General features: G+C 31.8%; 2 protein-coding genes across 2 annotated transcripts in view; one reads left to right on the top strand and one right to left on the bottom strand.

Annotated features, from left to right (window-relative positions):
* Positions 1-428: 428 nt before the first annotated feature.
* Positions 429-7,029, bottom strand: LOC129230633 (gamma-glutamylcyclotransferase-like). The gene is made up of 3 exons (XM_054865048.1): positions 6,847-7,029; positions 5,912-6,045; positions 429-976 (listed from the first exon to the last, which is right to left on the bottom strand). The coding sequence occupies exons 1-3, from the start codon at positions 6,943-6,945 to the stop codon at positions 733-735; spliced, it is 477 nt and encodes a 158-aa protein (XP_054721023.1). The 5' UTR covers positions 6,946-7,029; the 3' UTR covers positions 429-732.
* A 5,540-nt stretch (positions 7,030-12,569) lies between these two features.
* The window catches only part of LOC129229748 (cilia- and flagella-associated protein 20), a 23,825-nt gene continuing 8,613 nt past the window's right edge, over positions 12,570-27,781 (top strand). Inside the window, exons 1-5 of the mRNA XM_054864117.1 lie at positions 12,570-12,708; positions 13,311-13,390; positions 17,553-17,664; positions 22,253-22,441; positions 27,696-27,778. Coding sequence (XP_054720092.1) covers positions 12,625-12,708; positions 13,311-13,390; positions 17,553-17,664; positions 22,253-22,441; positions 27,696-27,778 — 548 coding nt within the window. The 5' untranslated portion in view covers positions 12,570-12,624. The remainder of the gene's footprint in view (positions 12,709-13,310; positions 13,391-17,552; positions 17,665-22,252; positions 22,442-27,695; positions 27,779-27,781) is intronic.

The raw sequence follows: 27,781 nt of genomic DNA, 5'->3' as shown, positions 1-27,781 counted from the left end.
TATTTAGGGGGGTGCATCCTTGCTTTTACAGGGGGAGCACACCTGTATACATATAACCCAAATTTTCATCACACGCTGGTTCATTTGACATTTTAAGATAAAATATTCAGGTTGACAAATGGTTTGAAGGACATGCAGACAGGGCCGGATTTAGAAGTGTGGAGGCCCCTAATCAGGGTTTGAAAAGATCATCATATTTTCGAAAATATCCGATACTTTGATATATGTCCGAATATTTTGATGTATAAGTATTTATCCGATATTTTCAATTAAAAAAAATTTCCATTCAAGTTATTTCGTCAAATAATTTTTACATTTTTGAGCTCAAGAAGCAAGAAGTTGTAAGAACGACCGGAAAAGTTAACCATTTTTCAGATTTTTTTTAACTTACTTTATTTCTATTTAACTCATAGGTACAAATAAGAAATTAAATGAATAATAAAAAAAAAAATATTGCCACTGAAATGCTCGATCAAATAAAAAATTGATAGTAAATGGAAACTTGTAATCAGGGCTTTCTGATATATCGATAATAATATTTTTTTTTGTGCAAGCATTCTTTGTAGAAATACAAAAAAAAAGTCAGGGAGAAAAAACGTAAAATTTGCTGACCCGTGAAAGTTAGGATATTTTGTAAAAATTTTACTGGGGGGGGGGGGGGGCTGGGGTAGTAGCCCCACTGCCCTCCCCTAAATCCAGTCCTGCATGCAAACTTTTGGAAGCCATTACTGTTTACACCTCAATATCAACAGGCACTCCAACAGGTCCTACATAGCCATTATCTTCAATTGCTTCGAGTTTCTTTATGTACCATTCAGGTAATCCATGCTCCTTGGCGCCTCGTACAAACACAGTTTTATAAATCAGAGACGGTTTGCTGATACCAATACAAGGTGGTCTTTGATAAGTTTTGCAAGGAAGTTCAACATTATCTTTATATACTTTGACATGTATGGGAGTGTAGCCAACTTCTTGTCTATAAAAAAATAATTAATGTTAAATGAGTTTTGCTCAAGAAGTTTAAATTTCAGAAAAACATGAATTGAATTAATAACGGTACCAACTACACAATTAATTTTTTAAAATTTCCCAACCAAAAACACAGGTGCAAAATTTTTGATCATAATTTAATAATGGCTTTGCATTATTTTTGTATGTGCAACCCATTACGGAGAAACTCATAGCCTGTTGAGGTGAGAGAGAAGTTTAAATAAAATTGAGAATACAGTGCTCAGAAAAAATGATTTTAACTAACTTCATAAAAGAAAATCTTTTTGGGCAAAAATAAAGTCAGACTATTTTTTTTTTTTTTTTTTTTTTTTTTTGAGGGGGAAAAACACTTAACAAGAAAGTGCTTTATACTTCTATAAAACGTTTTAAATCAATGTTTTTTTCTGGGCTCTTGCTTACAATTATGAATATGCTTTTTAAAAAGAAAATATTACCAATAAATTTGCCTGAGCATTCATCTCTAAGTCAAATTGGTAATTAGTAAACATTTTTTTCAAATTTAACCCATTTCATTGCTCTGGCTACTCCAGCACTACTCATGGTTACTTTTTACGCTAGACTTTCATGGCACTTTAAAAAGTACAAGAAATACACCGCCAACTCAGTCAACTCCAGCCGAGGACTGCTATAGGGCGGTAATTTACTGAATATACCTGCCTTGCCTTCAATCTTCGAGTTGAACCGAACCATTGCTTCGGTCACTCGTCTGGTCAGTGCTAATTCTGTATTAGCTACCAGTTTCTTTGGCACTCTTGGCTTCCTTAAGAGGTTCTTCACTTCCAGCTCAGTCGCTTCCTAAGCCAGGCTGATGAGTGCTAATAACCACGAAACTGCAGTCCTCAGCTGGAAATGACTGAGCTGGAGGTGTATTTCTTGTATTTCTGCCTTAGCCTTGGCTATAGGGCGGTAATTTACTGAATACACTTTAACAAGGTTCGTTGATTTAAATCAAGTGATTTTTTTAACAAAACCATTAATTAAAATCAGTTGATTTTACTCTTATAAATTATTTAACAATTTTTGAATGTACCGCTCTAAATTTAACTGCACTGCATTATAGTATACCATCTTAACTTCAACAGGCAAAACTACATAGATCCTTCTTTCTCTGTGTGTAAGAGATTTTCACTCTTGCAATATTGCTTTTACTCCAAAATTACAGTTCAGAACAAGATAAAAATATGCAGTTTTACTTATACACCATGACTAACGTAGTTAAGAAAAAAAATTGATCAACATATTATTTTACACTAAAAGCGCACATGATAAAAACTTATCTTCATGCAGTGAATACAACACAATCACGTCTTTTCAAAGCATTATAAGGTATTAATAAATCTTAAATTTATTGTTTTTCCTCCAAAATTAAAACAAAATAAAAATTTGAAGTTTTTTTTATACACCATGACTAATATAGTTAAAAAAGTAATTGTTCAGCACGATAAATGTACATGATGATGGAAACCTTATCTTTAAGCAAAACATGAAAACAAAATTGCATCTTATCTAAACATTATAACGCATTTATAAATTTTTAAAAATGTATTGAGTAGTTAGAGAACTGTTCTTAATTTTAAAAGTAAGCTGAGTGGAATCATTTATTGTATATGAAATATATTATGTTTATAAGTGTAAAGTAATTAATGTCTGCACATTTTTAAAGATTTAAGAAAAAAATAAAAAATCTGATTTAAATTTAAAAAAAATCTAATTTAAATAAAAAAAATCCATCTTTTTTTATTTTTAAAAAAATTTTTAAAAAATCACAAACTCTGCAATTTAACCCTATATCCTCTGTTTATTCTATTTTCATTTATTTTTCACATCTGACCATAGGTGGCTGGTGCACCAAACGAGTGGGAGTTCAAACTAGATGCAGGTGTGGAGGCTAGGGGGCCTTTCTGCTCAAGCTAAAGCTTTTTTTTTTTAAATTGGCCTATATTATTGGATTTTCATGTCATTATTGTTTAAATAACCATTGCTAAAAAATCAGGACAAGCAGTGTTGCCAGATTGGGGGAAAGTTCCCCATTTTGGGGAAATCTTGTGCTCTCTGGGGAAATTTTGAGAAATTGGGTTTTGAGGGGAATTCTTTGGGGAAAATTTTTTTTCTTAGGTAAAAACATGAGGAAAAAAAAAACTCAGGATTTTTTTTTTGTATTTGAATTCATTTAATTCCATTTTCTTTACATCTGGTAATTTGGGGAAATTTTTTTTTTAAGGGACAAAAATATCATAGGAACTCAATCTATTTTATGAAAATATTAGTGAGAAAATAATTTTTCAATTTGGGGAATTTTGATAGAAAAAAATCGCTTTTTGGGGAAAAGTTGGAAGGGAAGTGGGGAAATCTGGATTTGTGTGACCATCTGGCAACACTGAGGACAAGACCTCAAAACTCAGAAGAGATGGCCACATCAAACTTCCATTCCCCACATTCAAAGTTCCATTTTAGTTTTTATGAAACAATAACATTAGAAAAAGTATAAAATACACACTTAATAAGTCAACTTTTTTTTTTGAAACATGTGCATGTGTATTCGTTTATACAAGCATTTTTTGACCAATTGTAAATTTTGTACTAAGAAAAGTGGAGAGGCAAGGCTATGAGGTGCCCTTCTCAATTAATAATTTTCCCACGTAATGATAATCTGTAGTAATATATAAGGAAACACTTCATCCATATTTGTAATGTATTTCAATCGTTAAATACAGTCAATTCGCATTAACTCAAATCTAAAGGGACTGATGGGAAACTTTGACTTATCGAAAGATTGAATTACCGCCACTTTCGGTTTTCGACATTTTAATATTAAAAACCATTGAATTTTTTAATTAATATGTACATATAACAGAAAAAATTACAGAACTTAAAAGTTTTTAAGCACAATATGCACAGTTTAATCAAAAATATTTAGAGGGAAATTTCGATACTGCTGGAACCACTTGAGTAGAGCTAATTCTACTTCAGGAAAGATGCACATCTTCATTCGTTTCAAATTCGGATTCATGGATTCTGCAGCTTTAGAAGTTTTTCAGAGTACTTGCTTAGACATCTTTAATAGTAAAGAACTCCCTCTGTCTCTCAGGAACTATCAGCAAATGATCAAACTAAAGAATGAAAGGGAACACATCTTAACTTAGGTCAGCATTTGAATAAAGGTACAATCAGTTGACTTGACAACTTGAAAGCAAATTCGTAGACCAGCAACATGTCAAAGTGTAAACAGTACACACAGTGCAACAAAAGAAAACAAGCTAACTCATTTCCGCACGTTTAACTCCTTTATCGCACATTGGCTCAACAGGCGTTCTCCTTGCTTTAGAGGTCTAAGCAGGAATTGCAAGTGAAGGTGAACCAATTTTTCTCTCATGGACACTTTCTTTCTTTTTTTTTTCGTTCTTTCGAAATAAATTTTGAGTCATCTTTGGAAAAACTTTGAGTTAAAGGAAGTTAACTTCGAGGTATCGAGAATAATTAGCATAGAATTAAAGGCAAAGCGGTCGGGACTTGATAAAAACTTAAGAGTTATAGTAATATTCGAGTTATTGCGAATTGACTGTATATTTCTTTGTTTCATTTTTTACACAACTGCCGAATGGCAACACCTCGTTGTTGAAAAGTAAAGACCCACGAGATTATGTTTGATAGCTTTTTAAATGAATTGATCGACGACTTCTTGAGGTATAACAATGTTATGTGTGATGTTAATAAAGTTTGATTGATTTTTATAATATAATGGAGTCAAATTTATATACAAAATTAGAGTTGGTTTATAGCTTCCCGACACCCCTGGCTCCTTGACTTTTGGAAGTGAGGGGGCAGTCCCCCCCCCAATAAGCCACCTATACATCTGACATGAGATATAAAAAGTAAGATCTAAAAAAAGAGGCATCAATTCAGATCAGGGTTAGCAAAAACCCAGATTTTTTAAAAAAAGCCCATGGACCCAGGCAGGGCCGGATTTGGAAGTGTGGAGGCCCCGGGACAACGAAGAAGTGGAAGCCCCTAATCAGGGTTCGAAAAGATCGTCATATTTTCGAAAAAATCCGATACTTTGACATATATCCGAATATTTTGATATATATGTATATATCCGATTTTTTGACCCGTGAAAGTTAGGATAGTTTGTAAAAATTTTATTGTGGGGGCCCCCTTTGATGTGGAGGCCTCAGGGCAGTAGCCCCGCCTGCCCTCCCCTAAATCTCGCCTTGGACCCAGGGTTTTTTAAAATACCCTCCCCCCCAAAAAAAACCCCCAACTAAAGCTGTGTTTTTTAAAAAGGAATGTAAAATTGAAAATGTGGGGTACTTGTAGCATATTGTAGCGTAAGTACATGGACAAAGCACAAAAATTGTCTTGGGGTAAAAAAGCTGGAAAATTCAGCGTTTTCTGAAGAAAAGTGTAAAAAATGGCAAAACCCAAGAATGGTGAATTCACATGAAAGTCTTTTAGGTAGAGTAGTTTCCTCTGTACAATATACAAATATTGAGAAAATCAGACGTGACAGGACTTAGTCCAGATAATTTGAGTTATTTATTGACCAGTTAAAGAAAAAAGTTAAATATGTTTATTTAAAATCTTTGAAGTATTTTTTTAATGCTGTTAAAAGTTAAGAAATACAATAAAAGTTCAAAATTCATTTTTTTATGTCCATTGTCTGTGTTGAAGAACAAATAAAAAAGAAGTTTGAATTGTAAAAGTATTGAAATTAATAAATTTTTTTAAAAACTTCTCAGAAAATTTTAAAACCCCCAAAAGTGGGCTAAATAATGGGTTTTTTCAAAAAAAACCCATTGGGTCCAATCCGTCCAATCCTGATTCAGATAACAATAAGTATCGCCTCTTGTTAAAGTTAAGTCAGGCAAAGTATCAAAGTAATTATAGGTAAAAAGAGTACTTGTTTAAGGCTTCTTCGTGCTCTTTAGATATTTCCCAAACAACACCCCAAACAGAATCCACATCATCTTCAACTATTGTGGCACATCCACCTTTCCAAAGATCAGCATATTCAATGAAGGCGAACCGAAAATTCTACAAGACAGAAACAACAGTGATGGTTCAAAATTCAGAAAATGTTCTTAACAATATTTATAACACTTGGAGTTCTATGCTTGAGTCAGGCTTAAAGTCATACAGTTTCATTTTTCAATATTGTATGCCAGAGTAGGTGTTTTCTTTGTTGATCAATAATAAACATTATTCACTTACTATTGAGAAAAATTTGCATTTGATACTGTTTTAAAATCATGATAAAGGTCTACGTAAGGATCCATGGATTAATTGACACTAATCGGTGACTTTGCTGACTATTTTTAATATACTTTGCTCATTAATCAGTGACTTTTTTTTTTGAAAATAAAAATTACTCAACTTATGTCAAGAATGGATACTAGGAAGGGTGATCACCCCCTCCTTGAGCCAAGATGCAAGAATTCTCCCTCTGTAATTTTTGATACTAAAGTTTCCATTAAAACTAACTTTCGACGATCTTCAATAATGATACAAAAAAGAAGGGTTCTCCCTCGATATTTTTCAGACTTGTAGTCCTGAAAACGCAATCGTAGCACATCTCTCAGCACTAGTGATAGGGATCGGAACTTTGTACAGGAAGGTTATCGAAGTTCCAAAAACTCAATTGGACGATTTTAGATGATGCTAAATGGAGTTTTGGCATCTGATAACTGGATTAAATTCTTTATGCAATAGTAATACTATTTTAATTTCGACATTTCCTTCATTTTAATTGAAAATTCTTATAAAATCATTCGAAATTATTCATGGTCAATTATATTTTCTCTATCAATAATAATAGAATGCCTGCTTGCTACTTACTTTTAATTCAGCAACACACTTCGGTTTTGCAGACGGACAATTTAATCTCATACGCTTAGTAAATAAATTACTAGCATAAGCAAAATAGAGGAAAGTCATTTCTGAGAACTTCAGGTAAATGCAGAAAAGAACATTACGAAAGTATTTCGAACTTTGAGCCGTAGATACAAAATTCAAAGTTGTGAACTCTTTGTTTGTTTACTTTTTGGGTTCCATGTGGTTCTGTTCTTAACTGTAGAGGCAACTGTGTAAAGGATTGTAAAAATATTCCAATTAAATTTTTCAGTTCTTGGTTTAGTTTTCTAAATTTATTAATTTTTAATTATAACTGAGAATGTCAAAGATTTTGACTTTTGAATCATTTAAGGTACTCAATTATCTAAATTGATAACATTTCAGAGGAGGCTTGGCAACGAACTGAAGTGTTGTCATTGAGAGTAGAGAAGTTTTTTCGCCCTTTGGTGGTCGACATAGGAGCATCGTTTTGACGGAGGAGACAAGTATTTCTATGCCCTTTCCTTGAGTCATTTGACTCGTGTTTTGCTTCCGTTCCGGTGGGACATTTTTTTGAAGTCTCAAGTATTGTACCTTCTTTTTTTGGTTTTCTCTCGTGGTGGTTATTCTTTTTTATTTGTTGGTTATAATGCTTATATCCAAATGACAAATTATAAGCGGAAAAGTAAAGATTCTGATAACGAAGAAAGTCTGGCTTGTGATAAAATTCGTAAGCATGACCATTTAGTATATCAAAATAGCCTATCTGACTCAGAAATATTTAAGCTAGCATTAAAAAATGGATGCCAAAATATAAAATTAGCCATTTCTGGAATTGAAGGTCAAATCCCCTCAAATAAAGGCTTAAAGTTTCACAAGGAACTTGATAAATTCACAAATAAAGGAGACTCGGTTGTCTTTTCCCGTAATGGAAATATCATTCTGACAACAAATAATCAGGGAACATTGGAAAAAACAATAAAACTTAAAACCTTTTTAGATGTTCAGGTTAATAAAAGGGTGATAGAAGATTATGTTTGTACAAAATATATTATTAAAAATGTTGACGTAGACATAAAGCTCGACTACATTGCTATAAAACTAAAAGAAGAAAATATAAATGTGTCCCAAATTTGTAGATTTACTAAAAAGGGAACAAAAGAGCCAATTCCTGTCATTCTCATCAAAGAGATAGGAAAAAGTAACAGGGAACATTTGAATATCGGCAGAGTAAGGTACAGAATTAGTAAATTCATAGACAGACCTCGAATATGCCATAAATGCTTAAAAGTGGGACACCCTGAAAAATTCTGTAAAGGGGAAATTAAATGCCCAGACTGTGGAGACAGCCATACAGCATGCGGCAAAAAACCTATTTGTTTCCGCTGTCAAGGTGATCATCAAGCGACAGACACCAAATGTCCCTCCCTGAATAAAAGATCAGGAAATACACAAACAACTAACACTATCATCAATAAAACCTATGCGAATGCCACTTGCTCACAGTCACCGAGCAAAATACCAAACAGTCCCCTAAAGGAAGGAAAAGATACTCAAATAAATTTATTACTAAAAAAAATAGAAGAAAAAGATAATGACATAAAAATTCTGAAGCAAGAGATCCTTAATTTAAAATTGGAAATTAATAGAATGAAATTAATTAACAATAAAGAGACAAACTCGACCCAATCAGATGATCTAGAAAAGGAAAATAAAAGTTTGCATGAAGAACTAATAAAAATAAATGACTTTTTATCCGAGGAGGGATATTGTACCCCTCGTAGCGAGTGTGAAGATATCTTAGGGTACCCTATGGACATGACAGTGGTGCCAGGAGATACTCCGCCTGCGGATATCTCCACTTAATTTTGCTGTTTTCGGGGGGGTTTTTTCCCCCTTTTTGTGTGTGTGTTTGTGATGCCTTTTTTCTTGTTTTGCTGGAATTGCAGGAGTATCTGTAAAAACATTGACACGTTAAAACTTTTTATTTCTTGGTCCAAGCCGGATGTAATTTGTATCCAGGAGACCTGGTGCGAAGATGATAAAATTCCTTTAATATGCAATTATAATTACTACTCTAAAGAGAGAGTTCCTCCTAGGAAAGGAGGGGGTTTATGTATATATGTTAAAAAATCAATTCCTTCATATGAAATTAAAATTAATACAGGAGAGAATGACATAGAAATTAACAGTGTTAAAGTCAGTATTAATAATAAAATTATACAGATTATAAATTGTTACCGACCACCGGGGCCTATCAAAGATGATACCATTGTTTTGTTAAATAAAATTAAAGATAAAAACCAAATATATGCTGGCGACTTTAATGCAAGGCATATATCAATTGGCGACTCTGTTAGCCACCTTACAGCCCACAAAATTTACAACTGGTTTTCTGATAACGAGTTTTGCATAATTAACGACAAAACTCCAACCCGTCATAATAGAGGAAAAAGAGAAGGTATTCTGGACATTATTTGTATGAGTAATAATTTAATGTTGAATTACAACATCATGTATGGCAGCGAATCAGGAAGCAGTGATCATTTCCCTATCTTGCTAAAACATATAGAGAACAAAATTAAGAAAGTTGTTAAAAAGAGGTATACTAACTGGGAAAAAACGAAATCGCAAATAGCAACAGAAATTTCTAATGAAAATAATTTCAATGATGACAATATGGAAAACTCCAATATCCTTAATAATTTTAATAGTATTATTTATAAATGTTCTGAAGATAACTCCAAAACCATTATCTACGAAGATAACACACAGAATCAAAAATGGTGGGATTTCAACTGTTCCACGAAAAAAAGGGAAAAAAACCAAGCTTTTAACAAAGCAACTCACAGTCAATCTATAGAAGACTGGATTCAATACAAATTTAAGTTGGCGGTTTTCAGACGGGCTATTAAAAAGGCTAAAGTGAAATTCTGGGCTAAAATCAATAAAAACTTAAAAAATACGAAGGACATCTACAAATCAGTCAACAAACTAAAAAATGGCATACAAAGAGAGAGAATTGACAGCAATTTAGTTCTGGAAGATAATGGCATCAAAATATTAGATGGAAAAAAGCAAGCTGATATTTTCGCAGAATACTTTTTCTCTAAAACTAACAACTCTTTCAATTCAATCATCATCAATAAAAAAGATAAAAACAGATGTAATTTATCGCAACCGTTTACAAAGAATGAATTTAATACAGCATGTAAGACCCTTAAAAACACATCTCCTGGCTCTGACAATGTGTCTAATAAAATGTTAAAAAATTTGCCTGATGAAGGTAAAATTTTCCTTTTACGAATCTTCAATAAAAGTTTAAAAACATGTGTAGTTCCGGCGCTCTGGAAAATTTCCACAATCATTCCCATCAAAAAGCCAAACAAGAACAGCAACTTTGTAGGCAATTATAGGCCGATCGCATTGACACAAAGTACTTGTAAGCTTATGGAAAAGATGATTTTAGAACGACTAATCTGGTGGGAAGAAAAATTCAAAATTTTCCCCAATTTTATTTATGGCTTCAAAAAAGAAAGAGGGACAGAAGATTGCCTATTTAAAATGGCTAATACGATTTCCAATGCCCGGGAGGGAAAACATTTCACTTATCTCATCTCGCTTGATATCAAGGGAGCTTATGACAATATTCAATACAACATCCTTATTAACAAACTCTACAAAACAAACTTGGATGAGAAAATCATCAATTGGATTAAAGATTTTTTTACACAAAGATCTTTTTGCGTTAAATGGCGAAACCAATTTTCCGAAGAAAAAATGTATAAACAAGGCCTTCCTCAAGGCTCTATTATTTCACCATTTTTATTCAATTGCTTTTTGATCGATCTTGTGGATATTCAAAATAACTTTTGCAACCTGTTTTCCTATGCAGATGATATCTCATGTGTAATTCATCACGAAAATAATGATTCGGCGATAGAATTAGTCTTAAACACGATTAACAAGATCTCGAAATGGGCAAAGAGTAATGGGCTAGAATTTTCTCCTGATAAATGTGCAGTATTAAATATGTCTCCTGGCAAATTTAAACCAACTTTCTCGATCCAAATTCATGACACCAACATTCCATGGAAAACGCATCATAAAATTCTGGGCCTAATCATAGACAACAACATGAAATGGAAGAAACACACGGAGCTTATTGAAAAAAAAGTTACCAAAAGCATCAATGTCCTCAGAATTTTAAGTAATCAGAATACTGGAATGAATAATAATAATTTAATATCGATTATGAAGCAAATCATAATCCCACAGATCAATTATGGAAGTATAGTCAGAACCAAAGACACAAAAAGCAATAGAAGAAAATTTAATGTCCTGGAAAACAAAACTATTAGAACTATTTTAAAGCTAAATTCCTTTGCTCCTAATGACACCATTAGACGAATGACAGAAATTGACGAATATGAAGTGAGAGTAAAATGGAATTTAATAAAATATATGTTAAAGCAATATTTTAAAAATAATAACAATAATAAGTTTCTCTATAATCGACAATTTATTAACTCGAAAAACGACTTAGTAAATGAAGCTATCAACTATGTAAAAAAATATAATAAAAACCTGATTGATGAGCAATATAAATTTTTTTCCAGTCAAAATATACCGCCCTGGCACGAATCTCAACTGGAGTTTGTTGTAAAAGATGAATTCTTACAATACAACAAAAATGGAGAAGTAATGAAACAAGTTTTCAACGATTTTATGCAAGACAATACTAATGCAGATATTTTCGCTACGGATGGATCGAAAATGAACAACAAAGTAGGTTTCGGAATTGTAAAACACAGCAATGAAATCATAAGGAAGATAAAAATTCCAGACATATGTTCTATTTTTACAGCCGAATTAACAGCTATCTACTATCTAGCTAAATTCCTAATAAGCAACAGGAAATCAACCATTATATTAACAGACAGCTTAAGCGTAATTAAAGCAATTCAAAACAAAAAGAGAAAAGAAGACAATTCAATTACGGCAACTAGAAACATCCTAAATATTTTAGCAGACAAAAATAATATCAAAGTCGTATGGGTCCCCAGTCATACTGGAATTCAACTAAATGAACAAGCCGACCTACTAGCAAAAGAAGCAACAAGCCAGGACTATACCCCAAAAATTCAATGCTCCACGTGGAAAGACTGTCAAAACAAAATCAAAACTGACTTAAAAAATGAAAGAGAAAGCAAGTGGAAAGAAAGCAAGTATTTTCTAAAATTCAAAGAAAGACAGCTTCCCCTCAAGAATAAAATTAAATGCCGAAATAGAAGAGAAGAAATTCTGCTAAACAGACTAATCACCGATTGTTACATTACTCAAGAAAAACTTTTTCGTATGAAAATTGAATCATCACCAATGTGTTCACACTGCAAAGTGACAAATACAGTTAGTCATCGTATTCAACAATGCAGTAATTTTCGCAGGGCAAGAAACAATTTGCTTAACATTATCCCTCCTGAATTTTCTCATTTGACAACTGATTTTCTGGATTCGAAACTTTTATCGCTGGACGGCGTTCCGTCTGCGATTTTGTCCTTTTTTGTTTGACTTTTTTTTTTTGTTTTGTCTCCTCCGTCACCTTAAAGCTCCACCTTTTGACGCATATAAAAACTTTAAAGTACAGAGGCTAGGCGCTTAGCACGCAGTCCTCTTTAAAAATATGAGCTAGATGGCTCATCGAATAGGAATAGGAATAGGAGAGTAGAGAAAAATGTAAAGTTTAAAATTTCGCCTTAAATATTTTATTATAGAGCAAATATTATGTTTAAGAATACATTTCAGAGTGGATTTCTATCAATACTCTATAGTGTAGGCAGCAAGCCTCTACAAATATGGGATAAAAAGGTTTATTTTAAATGTTATACTTAGTTTCTACTTCACAAACAAACATTTCGTCTTGTGATTGTAAACATGTACATGTTAATAACATATTATGTATATAATATATAAAAAATTATGTGATATATTATACAATGTGTGTATACGAATTGTTCAACACAAATTTAGCATCTTTGAAGCATTCAAAAAATAGCTTTAAACACTCAAAACAAATCATAATTTCTGAAGCTTTTGCGAACCTATATAAATCTTTTTTTTCTTCATGATGTTGAAAGTTCTTGATTTACTTACACTTCTTGGGGATATTTCTATAATTGGGAATCTGGCGATCTTTCTTCATTGGCGTCAATTTTTGGCTCCAGTGCCTGCGCGAGAGGTATTTTTCTTTGCAAATCAAAACCAACAGATCGGAAACATCTATTCACATAGGGTTACTATAAATCAGCAGGTTACCAAAATAAAACTATATATGCCAAAAAGGAGGCGACCGCGTCAGATTCCCAATTATCGAAATATCCCCCTTAAACAAATTATTTTTTTTAAATCTGAATCACTTGGGAAATGCACACATTTGTAATTAACTCTATCTTTCTTACTTTTAACATCAGGTACGGAATGGTCATATCAAGAGAATTACAGATAATGATATCCAGTCATTAGTTCTGGAAATAGTGGGTAACAATGTTAGGTAAGTAACTTTAAAAAACATTAGATTGTAAATAATTATAAGAAATATTTTCCGTATGAGGTTTTGAAGATATATAAGTTCATAGTATTTGATTTATTATGGAATGTATTTAAAGAGTAATAAAAACTTAGGGCCAGAGTTCACTTAGATGTATGCAAATTTTGTGAAATGTTGCCCTGCTTAATCGAATATCATTGGTTCAAAGAAATAAGAAATTTTCTTTAAACGTAATAATAAAAAATCAATAGCTGGGTCATTCTCAGAAAAATCAGGAATTTGTGATTCTGGTTTTTACTATTAATAATAACAGCTTGGAAAACAATACAAATGAATAAAACACTTTAATACAACTGATGGAATATATTGAAGTTGCTAAGTGAGAATAAAAGATTTTATTTATTGTTTAAATTTTGGCCACAATGTGATTTATCACATCCGTGGACTGTAACCACTTATCTTTTTTTATTTCATGTACCAAACAAGAAATTAGCTATTTAAGCTATATTTTCAATCACATACACATTTAGTACACACTTCTCAAAAATTTAACGTCAAACTTAATTTTCATATTTATTTAATTGCATGTTTAATACTTGTAACCAGAGAAATAGTCACTTCTGTGGACAGAAAAGAAAGTGCCAATAAATTCTTCCAGTTTGCAGCAACCAATTGTTGAAGGATCAACTCTCAAGAAGCCATTTTGTTTAAAGCTTGCTTTTTGAGATTTCTGTGACTTTATTTAAATTTTTTATCCTTAATTTATAAAAAGTAAAGATCAACTCATCACATTTGTGGCTCATACAAATTAAATATGACCAGGTGAGGTAATACAATAATTCAATGAATTGATAATAATAAATGTAAAATATTTGTTTTTCAACTTTCAAGTCAAAACTTCAAAAGCACATGTTCTTAAATGTAGAAAATGGTTGTTTTTATCACATTCATGGACATCACATCTGTGGACACAGTTTGTCCATGCCATGGATGTGGCACTAACAAAGTAATTTAAAATATATATATATATATATATATATATATATATATATATATATATATATATATATATATATATATATATATATATATGCTTGCGTGATCTGAACCACTATAATAGCATTATTACTTTAGGATAGATCTAACTTAATCATATTTAACATATTAGGAGAAATTTTATTTTTTAAAAATCAGCGGCAAAATTCCTGCTGAGAATGACCCAGCTGTATGAAGGAAATAATAATTGTTATTAGTAAAAAGTTTTTAACATGAGCTAAATAAACAACCAAGTAGTTTAATAATTAAGTAGGTACGAAAATTATAAAAAGTAACTTACAACTTGAGTTATAAAATCTTTGTTTTGCTATTTTTTTCACTACATTATTTTTTGATAAAAGTCCAGGATAGTGGAACTTATTTCAGGTCTTTTGGAAACGCATTTTTAAAAACCTTTTTGGCCTTCTCTCCTCTACTGTGTTTTGCATTTAGTTTTTATCAATTTCTTGTCGTTAAATGCATATTGCTTTGTGTTATTTAATTTAACAATCGACCATGGAAAGATCAAGAAATAGTTCAGGGGGGGGGGGTTGATTTTTTAACTTGCCTCTACTATGCATCTAATTTGCAAATGCTTCGAGGAGGTGGGGGGCATATAATTTTTATCTAACGCAACTAAAATATGTAGATTTATCCAAGAAGGTCCCCAAGCTTATTCCTTTCCTTTTCCGTTGAAAGAGTTATTGTGAACTTGTGTTTTAGACCGTTAATTTCATAATAATTCCGGGGCAATGTTTCAAAACTCGCTAACATGATCGAAGGTCATCTATAGTTGCCATTTTTTGAAACTTTAGTTTAGAAAATTTCCAGAAGAAAGTCACTGAACCCATTTTTTCCAACAACACCACCTGAAATGTCTACAATCGTGTCAATAAGATTTTTCCAAATAATTTTTTTTTTTAAATACCTGGGGAAGACCTCCAAACTCATCTTTCTATCATCACCAAAAGATCGTGTAAAGTAGTTCTTTTGAAATTTCAATTCCAAAAAGTTTCCAGGGGGAGTTTCGAACCCCATTCCTTTCCTTAATGTCGACAAAGATGGCCTACACTTGCATTTAAAAACGTCCACTTTGAAAAAATTACTGATGCAGGATCCCTCCTTTGTATCAGTCCTTGCAATCAACTGCGCTATCTATTGATTTTTATTTTTTTTTGTAATGCAAAGACAAAAGGAATTTTATAGAACAGAAGAAATGTATTGACAGAACATGACGGTTAAGTTTTTCAAGCCCATTGTCGACGAAAAATATTACTGTATACTTTTATGTCGGTATTTTTTTTAAACTTAATTTATTTCTAATTCATTCAAAAAATGTTCCCAGCAGAAAATTTACGAAAGCTGATCAATATTATTCAATTATCTGGGGAAAATATTAGATTAAGCGGAGATCGTTAATATTGCGTCTATGGAGAAATATTTGGTTCCAGGATGTTTTATTGGTATGAGCAGGATATTTGTTTATCCGTTACCCGATTAAGTGGGGTTGACAGTAGTTGTTGAGAATCTATATTTATGTGGTCGGACTGTTTGTGCCTATAAACTTGAATTTGAGGAGAAAAATTAGCAGTCCTCATCGCCACTAAGAGGACTAAATCTGTACCTCAGAGCCAGCTTAACGTTACTCTAAAAATTGAGGTTCTCGGTTTGTTAGTACATTGTATGTAGAATCCTATTCCTATGTCGAATGCTATATGAATGTAATCCTTAAAAAAAAGAAAATTCTTTGTAATAATTTACCAGTGTTAAATGAGTGTGAGTCCAACCCATTGAATGTACTAATGGACCGTTTTTCCTCTCTCCTGTAAAGTAGTGATTAAGTGCCCTTATCTGGCTCTGAGGTGCAGAAATGACAATCAAAAAATCATTTGGCTATCACCACCCAATCGCCATGTTAAGTAATAGATTAATGGCCTTAAATTATGCAAAAGGCATTAAATGATTGGTGATATTGTTTCCTTCAGAACCAAATCTTTGTAAAGAAATTTATCAAAACTAAATTCAAGAGTTATTAACTTTAACAAATTAAAATAAAATAAAATATTATTTTGCACTTTGAGCGAATTGTTTCAAAAAACTGGCCATTGATAAGTTATTTTCTGCTCTGAATTAGGAAAAAAAAAACCTGTCACGAATTTAATCAATTTCTCAAAGTATCATGCAAGTATGCCTTGCTCATAGTGGGGAAATTGGTGAGGAAGAGGTCATGGTACAGATTGTGACATTTGAATTTTTAGAGAGGTTGCTTTAAATGATTTTAGTGTCTTTGGAGGGGGGGGGGGGGTAAGAGGGGGCACCGCTGCATCATGCATTGTCATAGCTTCATACTTAGGGGTAAATATGAGTTGAAGCATACTGCTTTTTTTTTTGCTGTGAGAAGAGATTAAATTGCGAGAATTGCTTGTGTTTCTTAAGAAATTAAAAATATGTGTTTCAGAATACCTGTGTGGGATTGATTTTTTTTTTTGAGCAATCACGATTGCTTATTGTACTCACTTGATGTTTTTGAATTCCTAAGATTTTATTTTCCCACCTCCTCCCTCTGCCAGCACCACCATCGGCCGGCCTCACGATGCTGCTCCTATAGCGAAAAATGTCTCCAGGTTGCATCCATATCCTGCACTTACATGCATACATACATGCACCTACACACACATACACCCACACACAAACACATACACACACGCATACATACAGACACCTACACATACACACACAAATTTACACGTACACACAATTACCCAAACACTCATGCCTGCACACAGACACAAACACACATACCAACACACACATACACATACCTTCCCCCCACACAAACACACATACACACAACTACCAACACACATGCCTACACACACATACACATACCCTCCCACATACAAACAAGCATAACCCCTCCCCCCACACACACAAACACACAGGGCTACACACACACACACACACACTCGTGATTGCGAAAAACATAATTTAAATTCAAGATGTCAAAGTTCAAATTAATTTTTTTTTTTAAATTCTGAAGTATTTTTTTTTTTTTTTTTTGCTTTTGTGTTCAAAGAAAGTTTACATTTTTCATAAAAATTTATTGCTTTTATTTATTTATTCATTTTAGCACTGCATACATTACCTGCCCAGCAGATCCGAGAAAAACACTAGGAATCAAACTGCCTTTCCTGGTTCTTATTGTGAAAAACTTGAAGAAGTATTTTACTTTTGAAGTTCAGGTAATTTTTATCATATTTTCCATGCATGAAACTATACTTTTGTGAGAAAGTTTTTGAAAAGAACTTGAAAGTTTTCTCTTTTTCAGTATAATTTGTTTAAAAGAATTAGGGATAATTTTTTCGAAGTTTTGATACAATGTTTCGAAAGAAAAAGTAAAATCAATGTTTTTTAAAAATGTTTCCTAATGATTCTCAGCAATTAAAAAAAAGTTTCTTGGTACGACTCCACCTTGAAAAAGTGAAGATAAAAGCTGTGGTATAAAGCTACGAATTGCAACTCCAAAGCTGGAGTTTATGACATCATTAAAAAAGAAAAAAGTGTAATTACATAAGTAACTTAATGTGACGGCTGTCACAGTAGGAAACAAGCTGACATGTGCATCACATGACTTCCTTTTACTCCAGTTTAATGTCATTTTCTCTTTATTGGCAGTTTTAATATGATTCAATAGTTTACTCTATAAATATCACCAACAGTGGCCAAATTAACACCAGATTAAAAAAAAAAAATTAAAAAAATCGCTAAATTTGTCGCCAAGTTCGCGACCAAGACTGGCGATATATTGTCAAGTGTCCGACAAATTATAACACCACTTGAGCTTACATCGAAATTAACAATGATTTCCTCCCAAAAAGGGGCAAAAGACCCTCTTTGGAGCATCCAAATGTAACCAAAAAGGGAGGTGCACAACTAGACCCCACTAGCAGTCTACGTACCAAATTTCAACATTCTAGGACATACCGTTTTTGAATTATGGGAGGTACATACCTACGTGCATATGTACATGCAGACGTCACGAGAAAACTCGTTGTAATTAACTCGGGGATCGTCAAAATGGATATTTCGGGTGTCTGTACGTTCCTAGGCATATATCCATGTGTGGTCGAGTCGAAAAAAAAAACCAACATTCATTCAGGGGTGAGCAAAATGGAAATTAATGTTGATTTTTGAGTGAAAATTTTTTCGCGAATACAATACCTTTTTTATAAAAGGAAGTAAAAAGTAATATAAGGTTGTTTAATCACTTTATTAAACAGAAAACAATTCCTTTCATTACCAGAGTTCAATGTGCACTCCATATGTTGTTCAAACTACATTCAAACAGTAGGCAAGCTCATCCTATGTCCACAAACAATACACACATAAAACTCTGCTAATGAAAGGCATGGCTTTCTGTTGTTCCATGTAAAATCACCCAAAATTAAATAGTCGGCAGTGCCGTCAAGCCTCAGATTTTGCCCATTATTATTATTTTTTATTTTTTGAATAGATAGCTATGAGATGAGCTCAAATTATTTTTTATTTTTACATTTATTGAATTTTTGTAGCATAAATAAATCATTTTCTTGCAATTTACAAAAAATTAGAAGGTTTTTTTTTTTTGTTTTAAAATTAAAAAAAAAAAAAAAGAAAGAAGTTGGTTTTTCAGAAAATTTACTTCAAACACATACTTTCTAATACTTTAAAGCCCTTGTGACTTTAAAAAGGCCCAAAAACTTTTCCGAACAATTCATACTGGAATGTCAAAGAATAAAAATTAATTTGCATTAATCGTAAATCATTAAAAAGTTGTTCACCTTGGAAAAGAATTGTGCAAAAATCTCAGTTTCAGACTTGACAAAAAGAAGAAAAAAGAAAACTATTGATTGAAAATATACTAAGTATTAAGAATAATAATGAGAAAAATAGTTTTTTTGTAAAAATTTCTAATGACATTAAAAGACAAAAAAAGAAAAAATTTCCTATTGAAAATTTTTCAAAACACAAACCTGTGTGGATTGCGTTTATCATCCACTCTTACATTACTCATGCAGTCAACTCTAGATTTCTCTGTCAAAGATATTTTTGCTGATTGAAGAATATTTTAAACTCTTTTTGATACTTATTTTAAAATTGATAAAAATTCTGATTTTCTCAACTTTTAATACAAAGGGAATGTGTTCCATCTGCCATCTTTTTAAAGAAAATTCTCTAGAAAAATATTTCAATGTGGGACTTGCTCGGGATTTTGTTACGTCTGTTAAATTGACTAATACGAATCTCAAAAAAATCGCTCTCAATTTTCAAAAAAAATCTCGCTCTAATTTCGACAGAGGATTTGATTTTCTTTTTTCCTCTAATGGGAACCCTGGTGCAGCTATGTAATAAAATAGTTTATGTATAATAATATTGATAATATATGCATAAACATATGAGCAATTCTATTTTGATAAATCTATTTTTTGTTGCATAAAACACTCTAAAAGACTCTAAAGGTACAGTCGAGTCCCGACTTACGCGAGGGATGCGTTCCAAGACTCCTCGAGTAAGTTGAAATTTCGCGTTGTGTAAAAATATATGTATACAATTTTTGTAGAAGCATACCACATTCTTTTAGGCACTTATAAACACCCCGTAAACTGCTTTAACGCATTCCTCAGCTGTACACTACAGTTTCTTACATAAAAAGCTGAACTTTTACTGTATTTAAAAAATAAAAACTGTTTTATTCAACATGAAATACTTTAAGATGCGCAAATACATAAAATAAAACAACACGGTACGCACAGTATGTATGGTAATTATAAAATGCTGCACTATAATAGTACTGTACAGTAGATAACGGTAACATATTGAGTTAAAAAATGAAGATAATGATCATTTATGCTCTATGATCACATCGTTATTCTTATCTAAAACGTTTTCAAATACGGTTGCTTCGCCTTTTCTTTTATAACGTTTCAATTTGGGGCAACAGCCCCTATTCCTGATCTCTTTAATCCACAATACAAAAGCAGCTTCTATTTTCATAATATTTATTTTGCTAGACTGCTCTGCAAGCTTAGATACTAAAATTAAGTTCTGAACTTTTACGGATATCTTTTTGTTTTAACTTTTAATAGTAAGCATGGAGGATTCACTCATATTTATTGTCACGCTACCGTCGACGTTTTGTAATTGTTCCAGCATCTTAGCACTTTCTTTAAATTTTATTAGGAACTTTCTTTTTCTTCCCATCTAAGGTACCATTATATTTCATTAACTTAAATATTTGGAATGAGAAAAATAAATAAATGAAGGATGCTGAGTGGTTATTTGATGCACTAACAACTCGATGTGTAGACTAGTTTCATCTGGGAATTTTTGCTGTCAGTGATGTTTAAAGGGATATAATAACGTTCATGAAATCAATATTTGGTAGCCAATAACGAAGCCGATACTTTCTCTTAAAAAATTCGTGTTGTGGATGAAAAATTCGCGTAAGCCCGAAAATTCGAAGCTCGAGAAAAATTCGCGTTATAGCCATTTTGTATAAGTCGAATCGCGTTGTAGCGGGAGTCGACTGTATTATATTGTTTCATTGCATGAAATTTGTAAGGAACATTGTCTTTACTTCTATATAATACAACAAAATTTTGAAGATTTCCAGAAACATTGTTTGAATAATATTTGGCTCAGTAAAGGATGAGATATTTCCATTACTGAACAAAGTTAGTTATTTAAATATTGTTTAAGGAAATCTTCAAAACTTAATTGCATAATCATAGAAGCAGAGTCCATGGTCTTCATCAAGTCCATGCACTCAAACAAGAATCTAACATTTGAAGACTTGGTGATTCGTTTTATATGACAATCGGTACTAGAGTGGTTCAAAAATACATGTAAAAAAAAAGTTTCTCCTAGATAACAGGACACCCCTCAATATTTTTATACTTGTGGATAGTAATATACTGGAAGAATTTTAGCTTCCTATTTCAATTGAAAGATTGTGCTCAACCTCCTCCCTCAAACTTCATAAGTATGGGGAGGGGAGGGGGTCAAAAAATACATTAAGTGAAGAAGCAATGCTACATATTATAGTATACACTAGTAATATGCATATACATTGCAATGAAATAATTATTTGCCAAAAAACAGCCGGGGAAATTAAATATTTCTAAATTTGTGGCATTTTTTATGCTACAGCTGATATTAAATGAAGGGGTCATTGAGTACCCTCTTAAAATTTGAGTATGAAGCAAGAACGGATACAAGGGAGGGGCGATCACTCCCTCCTTGAGCCGAGAGACAGGAAATTTCTTCATGTATATTTTCAATACTATAGTTTCAAAACCACAATTTTGCATAATATTCGGTGGTATTAGAAGAAAGGGAGCTCTTTCCTGGAATTCTTCCGGAATTGAAGTCTTGAAAACGTAATCGTACTACATCTCTTTTTATTTTGGGGATAGAGACCAGTACTTTCTACGGGAAATTTTTTGAAATTGAAGTACCAAAACCTCAATTTTAGACGATTTTAGATAATATTAGGGATAGGTAAGCGAGAGATTCAGTACATTTCTTCGAAAAATTTTAAAAATTGAAGTTTCACAGGGTTAAAGGGTGAAAAGCAATCGCCCCCCTCCTTGAATATTTTCTGGATCCGCCCTTGGTATGAAGCTAAAACCTTTACAGCATAATATGATTAGTAAGTCTAAAAAAAATAGGGGGTGTCTGGACTCTAGATGAAAAATGTTTTTTTGAACCACCCTAATCGGTACATATTTTACGATGAACTTGCCCACATGTAATGTGCTATTTTGAAAGATTGTTGAATTTTATTCTTAGGTGGTGGATGATAAAAATGTTCGCCGAAGGTTCCGTGCGAGTAATTATCAAAGCACTACTCGTGTAAAGCCTTTCATTTGTACCATGCCACTACGACTAGATGATGGGTGGAATCAAATTCAGTTCAATTTGGCAGATTTCACCAGAAGAGCCTATGGAACCAATTACGTTGAGACGTTGCGAGTGCAGGTAACTTTTGAAAATTCTAATTCAGTTGCAAGTAGAGATGCATCATATTTCGCTGTATACCAAATGTTTAGTTAAATTTTTTTAAACTGTAATATTTATTTTATTTTGCAATTTAATATAAAAACCATATCAATTCTCTGTCTTTTGCGCAATGTACATGCATTTCCATTTAATTCTTAAATTTATCCACATTGAGTATAATTATTAATTTAAAATAAGTAAAAAATGAAGCAAATCATTCCAAAAGCAAAATCAAATTGATTGTTTAATTCTATTTATGTTGATTAGCAATTCTTCATAAATTGATATCTAATTTCTTGCTAAATATGTAATTTGATAAGTAATGTAACACACTATATTGTTAAATAAAGAATCTTGCATTTACCTTACATACAAATACAAACCCTAGTTGCTTAAAATATCATTACAATTACTTCAGAAGTTTTTTTTTTTTAAACTATTTAATATTGCATATGATATAAAAATTTGGGAAGTAAAATATTATAAGATTTAATATCCAGGTGTTTCCCTAATGTCATCATTCACCTTGTTTCATATTTGTAAAATGATAACTATATTTGTACAAAAAAAGAGGAGGGGGAGCATTTAGTTGACTTTATTTATTTTTGAATACTTAATATTGTGGTGTGGGTTTTTTTTTCTGGTTTTCTATTTCATATTTAAATGTGAGTTCGTAATCATTACGAACTACCATTACTAATGGTAGTAAGGTTAAAAAAAAGTTGAAAAGGAAAATGAAAACACTAAATGGCTGCGTCAATTTTAAGTTGGGTAAAAAAGAACTATTATCACTTCATCCTCAGTAATAGTTCCAAAATGAACCACAACAGGTGAATAAAAGGGTGGAATATGTCTTTTCATTCTTGCAAATTCAGCAATATTTTTTTTTTAAATTTTTCATCAACTTCCATCATTAGACCTACATAATACTTTAATGGTTTTCTTTCATGTAAGTTTCACAAATACATAATCACCAGCTTTAGTAGTTTTGTAGCTGAACTAATAATTCCTATTAGGTCATCATAGTTGTCTTGTATTTCGCTAATAAAAGTATTTCATCAGAGTTGTATTTGATTTTAAAATCCTCACTATTATGGGGGTACCCCTTACAGCAAAAATATACAGGGTAAGCAAGACCCCTCTCCTTAAACACTTATTAATAATATTTTATACGAAAAATCTTGTTGCAATATGCAATTTAAGTTAAATTATACACAAAAGTTTAATAATCAGAAATAAATAATTAAAAAAACCCGGAAACACTTCTTTAAAAAATGTTGCTTGAATTCAAAAAAATATTTTTCAGAATTTGTTTTCACTAAGTTCTATGACCTGGGAAAAAATTACCATGAAACCCAAATGTATGCAAAACAAACCACAGTGATGGAATATGACATGAACTGTGTAAAGCAAGATTTACGTAGCATTGATTTTTAAAATCTTGTTTAGGGCAATTCCATCAAAAGTAAATCCAGTAATTTCAAATTTCATATCCTAGTTTTGTTGTTTTTAACACTGTAAGGCTTAAAATGTGCATTTTTTAGATACATAGAAACAAAACTTTTTTCGTAGTTTGAAACACGATATTTAGGATTTATGACAATTGGGGGAGGGAAAAAAAAGATGCGTTTCTAAGCAAAATAAAAATTAACAAAATTCATTGTTTTGTAATCTTAGATTTTACAAAATAAAACTGTGTTTTGAATTTTTGAAAAAGGGAGCTCTTTGTTATATCGTTGACCCCATACTAAACTAACAAATATGAAAATTAGTACTTTTCTGGAAAGCCAAAACACTACTTTTTTTTCTACCTGACGTGTTTAGTTATTTTCAATGTTTTAATTTTTAGAGATAACTTTAAATGTAAAACTTTTGTTTGAAGTAGTTATAACAAGTAGGTAGCCCTTTTTGAGTACTATGGCAAACCATTAAATTTGAAAAACGCGATTCAAGATTTTTCACTTTTGTTAGTTTAGCATGGTGCCCACTATACCCGAAGATACTCATTTGAATAAATGTTCAGCATAATTTTAAACACCCTTAATCCTAGATAGATACTTTCAATTGCAAAAATGGTTAATATAAGATGCACAGTTAGGATATTGAAAAGTTTAACATTTTACACCCATGGTTTTCCGGAATCCTGTAGCAGCTTAATCAATTTGGTTTTTTATTTCTCAAATTGTTAGAGCATTTGTAGTATGTTTTTCTTATCAAAGTACTACATTTCTTTTTTTGTTTGTTTGTTCAATAGCTATATATGAATCATCCTTCAAAAAGTAACTTTTCTGTCACACACCTTTTACAGTAAAACCTTTTAAGGACCGATTCATTTAACCATGTTTTTTAATTTATTAAAAAATATATCCATTTAAACCTGCCAACAATTTTTTAATTATTATTTTAATTTATTTTTCGTTCACAGCATGTGAATTCTCGCCTCCCTGGCGCGTCACACACCTGGTGTAACTGTTTATTTTGCTCAATAACTTGTTTAATTAAAAGTATATATTTATTTATTTATTATTTCTTTCATAAGTGTCTCAAATACTAATTGTTTAAGTATATTTAATTTTTCAAAAAATTAATATTGTGTTTTAGTTTGTTTTAGTAGGATGAGGAATTATGTCACACAATAAATTCTCACTTCCATTATCCAAACACAAAAGGCCATTTCTCATAAACAGATGGCAGTAATGACATCACATTTTATTTCCCATGATACGAGGGTGCCCCTTTGTTTATTTTCAGCCATAAAGAAGTTGTGAGATAGAATTTGCTTTAAAAACCCAAGTGTGGTTATTGGGAATTCTCACCTCTGCAAACTTGAATTTCAGGGATGTACATTTATGTAAACGAGCTGATATGTGCATCACATGACTTCCTTTTACCCCAATTTAATGTCATTTCCCCATTACTGGCAATTTCAATGTGATTCAATAGTTTACTCTCTAAATATCACCAACAGTGGCCAAATTAAAACCAGATTTAAAAAAAAAATCGCCAAATTTGTCACCAAGTTGGCAACAAAAAATGGCGATATATCGCCAAGTGTCCGCCAAATTATAACACCACTTGAGTTTACATCGAAATTAACTATGATTTACCCCCAAAAAGGGGCAAAAGACCCCTTTAGAAACAACGGAATGCAACCAAAAGGGGAGATGCACAACTAGACCCCACTAGGAGTCTACATACCAAATTTCAACTTTCTAGGACATACCGTTCTTGAGTTATGCGACACACATACATACGTACATGCAGACGTCACAAGAAAACTTGCTGTAATTAACTCGGTAATCATAAAAATCGATATTTCGCATTTCTATACGTTCTTAGGAACTTATCTACACTTGGTCGAGTCGGAAAAAAAAATCAGCATTCATTCAAGGGTGAGCAAAATGGAAATTGAGGCTGATTTTTGAGTGAAAATTTTTTTCGTGAATACACTACTTCCTTTTTTGTAAAAGGAAGTAAAAAAAAAGTGCACATATTTTCATATGCTTCATTTGTGCAGATAAAAAAATTCTTTCCCTGAAAAATGTATCCTTTAGGCCTATATTAATGGAAAATTCCTCACCTCCACCTCAATGACAGACCTTATCAATGTCATTATTTCTGAGGTGAGAATGATGGAAGAGAAACATACCAATTTAAGACAGTCTACCAAAATTATAAATTACCCATATATTCTCAAATTTACTTATTTGGAAATAGATTAATATTATACTATTTTTAGCACAAATTTGAATTAAAAGGATTACAAAACTTTAAGCCTTACTGTAATTAAGAGAGCTTATTATTAGATCCATATTAACCACTAATACAGCTGATTGTTTGCACAAGTAACAAAATTACTACTTTTATATTAAATTGGCCTTGATTTTCAAACATTAAAACTTTTTTTTTTTTTTTCCGTGAACAAGGCATTTTGTTTTATTTTGTTAATTCATGAGCAAAATAATTAGAATTTAGCTGGGCCATTGTTTAGGGCTACTTCTAGTAGGTAATACTATCATGCAAGAATGGAAAAAAAAAGAAAACAAAAGGTTTTAAAATTGAAAATTATTTTTGTTCGAAAGTTACAGGGTTGCCACGCCACAGGGAAACCTGAAGAAACAGGGAAAACACGGGGAATTAAAAAAACAACAAAAAAGCAGGGAAAATCCAGGGAATTTTGAAAATTTTCTCAAAAACCTGGAAAATGTAGGGAAAATATTTTTTTTTTAAATTAAAGTTGCAAAAATCAATGCTCAAATATGTAAGTTATCAATAAATAAATAAATTACAATTAATAATAAGTTTTATAAAGTTCAGAAATAAAGTAAAATAAAAAATGACTTTTTTTTTTGTTTGTTTGTTTAAGTGAACATTAAAATGTCTATCACAAAAGCAAAATCTTTTTCTTGTTTTATTTAACATGCATCTTGAATTTTATGGTAGCTTAATTTAGAGAGCATGAAATTAGAGGTCAATATTCATTGGTCTGCTTAACTTTTGCTCTTTTAGGTCCAAGTAATGAATGGTTAAGATAAGGCTTTTTTTTCCCTTGAATAAAAAGTTAAATAAATTCAATTGCCATGCTATTGTTTCAGTTATAATGAACTCTTCTTCATTTCCCCTTATTATTATTTTTTTTAGGGGGGGGGGACTGTGATGGTTGCATTTTCATACAGGGGGAATTTTTTTTCCAAAAAGGAGTGGCAACCCTGTTACACATTCTGGTAAATGACCTGTAAACAACTTTTTTTTGTTTCAATAGTGAATAATTGCTGCTCTTCTGGCAGGGTGATATGTTCCAATCTCATTTTCAGTATGGTCCCTTAAAATTTGAATTTGAATTTCTCTGTGAGCCTTGGTCATACAATATCAATTTATTTGTGTTTGAATTGTTTTTTTATGCTTGTGATTTCCCTAAATATTAATGGGGTGATGTAGGGACCATGTAGAAAGTTAGATTTCATGTTTTTTTTTACTGAATTCTTTTTTCGGTTCAACTTTTCACATCTTAATTCTGCATTCCATTCTGACCATTTTTGCAATTGAAGGTATGTATCTAGAGCAACTGTTGCAAAAATAGGTGTCTTGCAAATTAAACAGAGACACTTTGTATACTAGTGTTCATATATGTATGCATAACACATTTGCACATATGTGTTTGTGTGTATATGAGTGTTTATTCGTGCATTAGTAACTACATGAAATTTATTAATTAAACTTTTCATAATTTTAGATTCATGCGAACTGCAGAGTGAGAAGAGTCTATTTTTCAGATCGCCTGTATTCTGAAGATGAACTGCCTGCAGAGTTCAAATTGTA

The sequence above is a fragment of the Uloborus diversus genome, chromosome 9 (genome assembly GCF_026930045.1).
Source record: "Uloborus diversus isolate 005 chromosome 9, Udiv.v.3.1, whole genome shotgun sequence".
Lineage (NCBI taxonomy): Eukaryota > Metazoa > Arthropoda > Arachnida > Araneae > Uloboridae > Uloborus > Uloborus diversus.
Note: the sequence above shows the minus strand (reverse complement) of the source record. Positions and strands in the feature narration are given on the sequence as shown.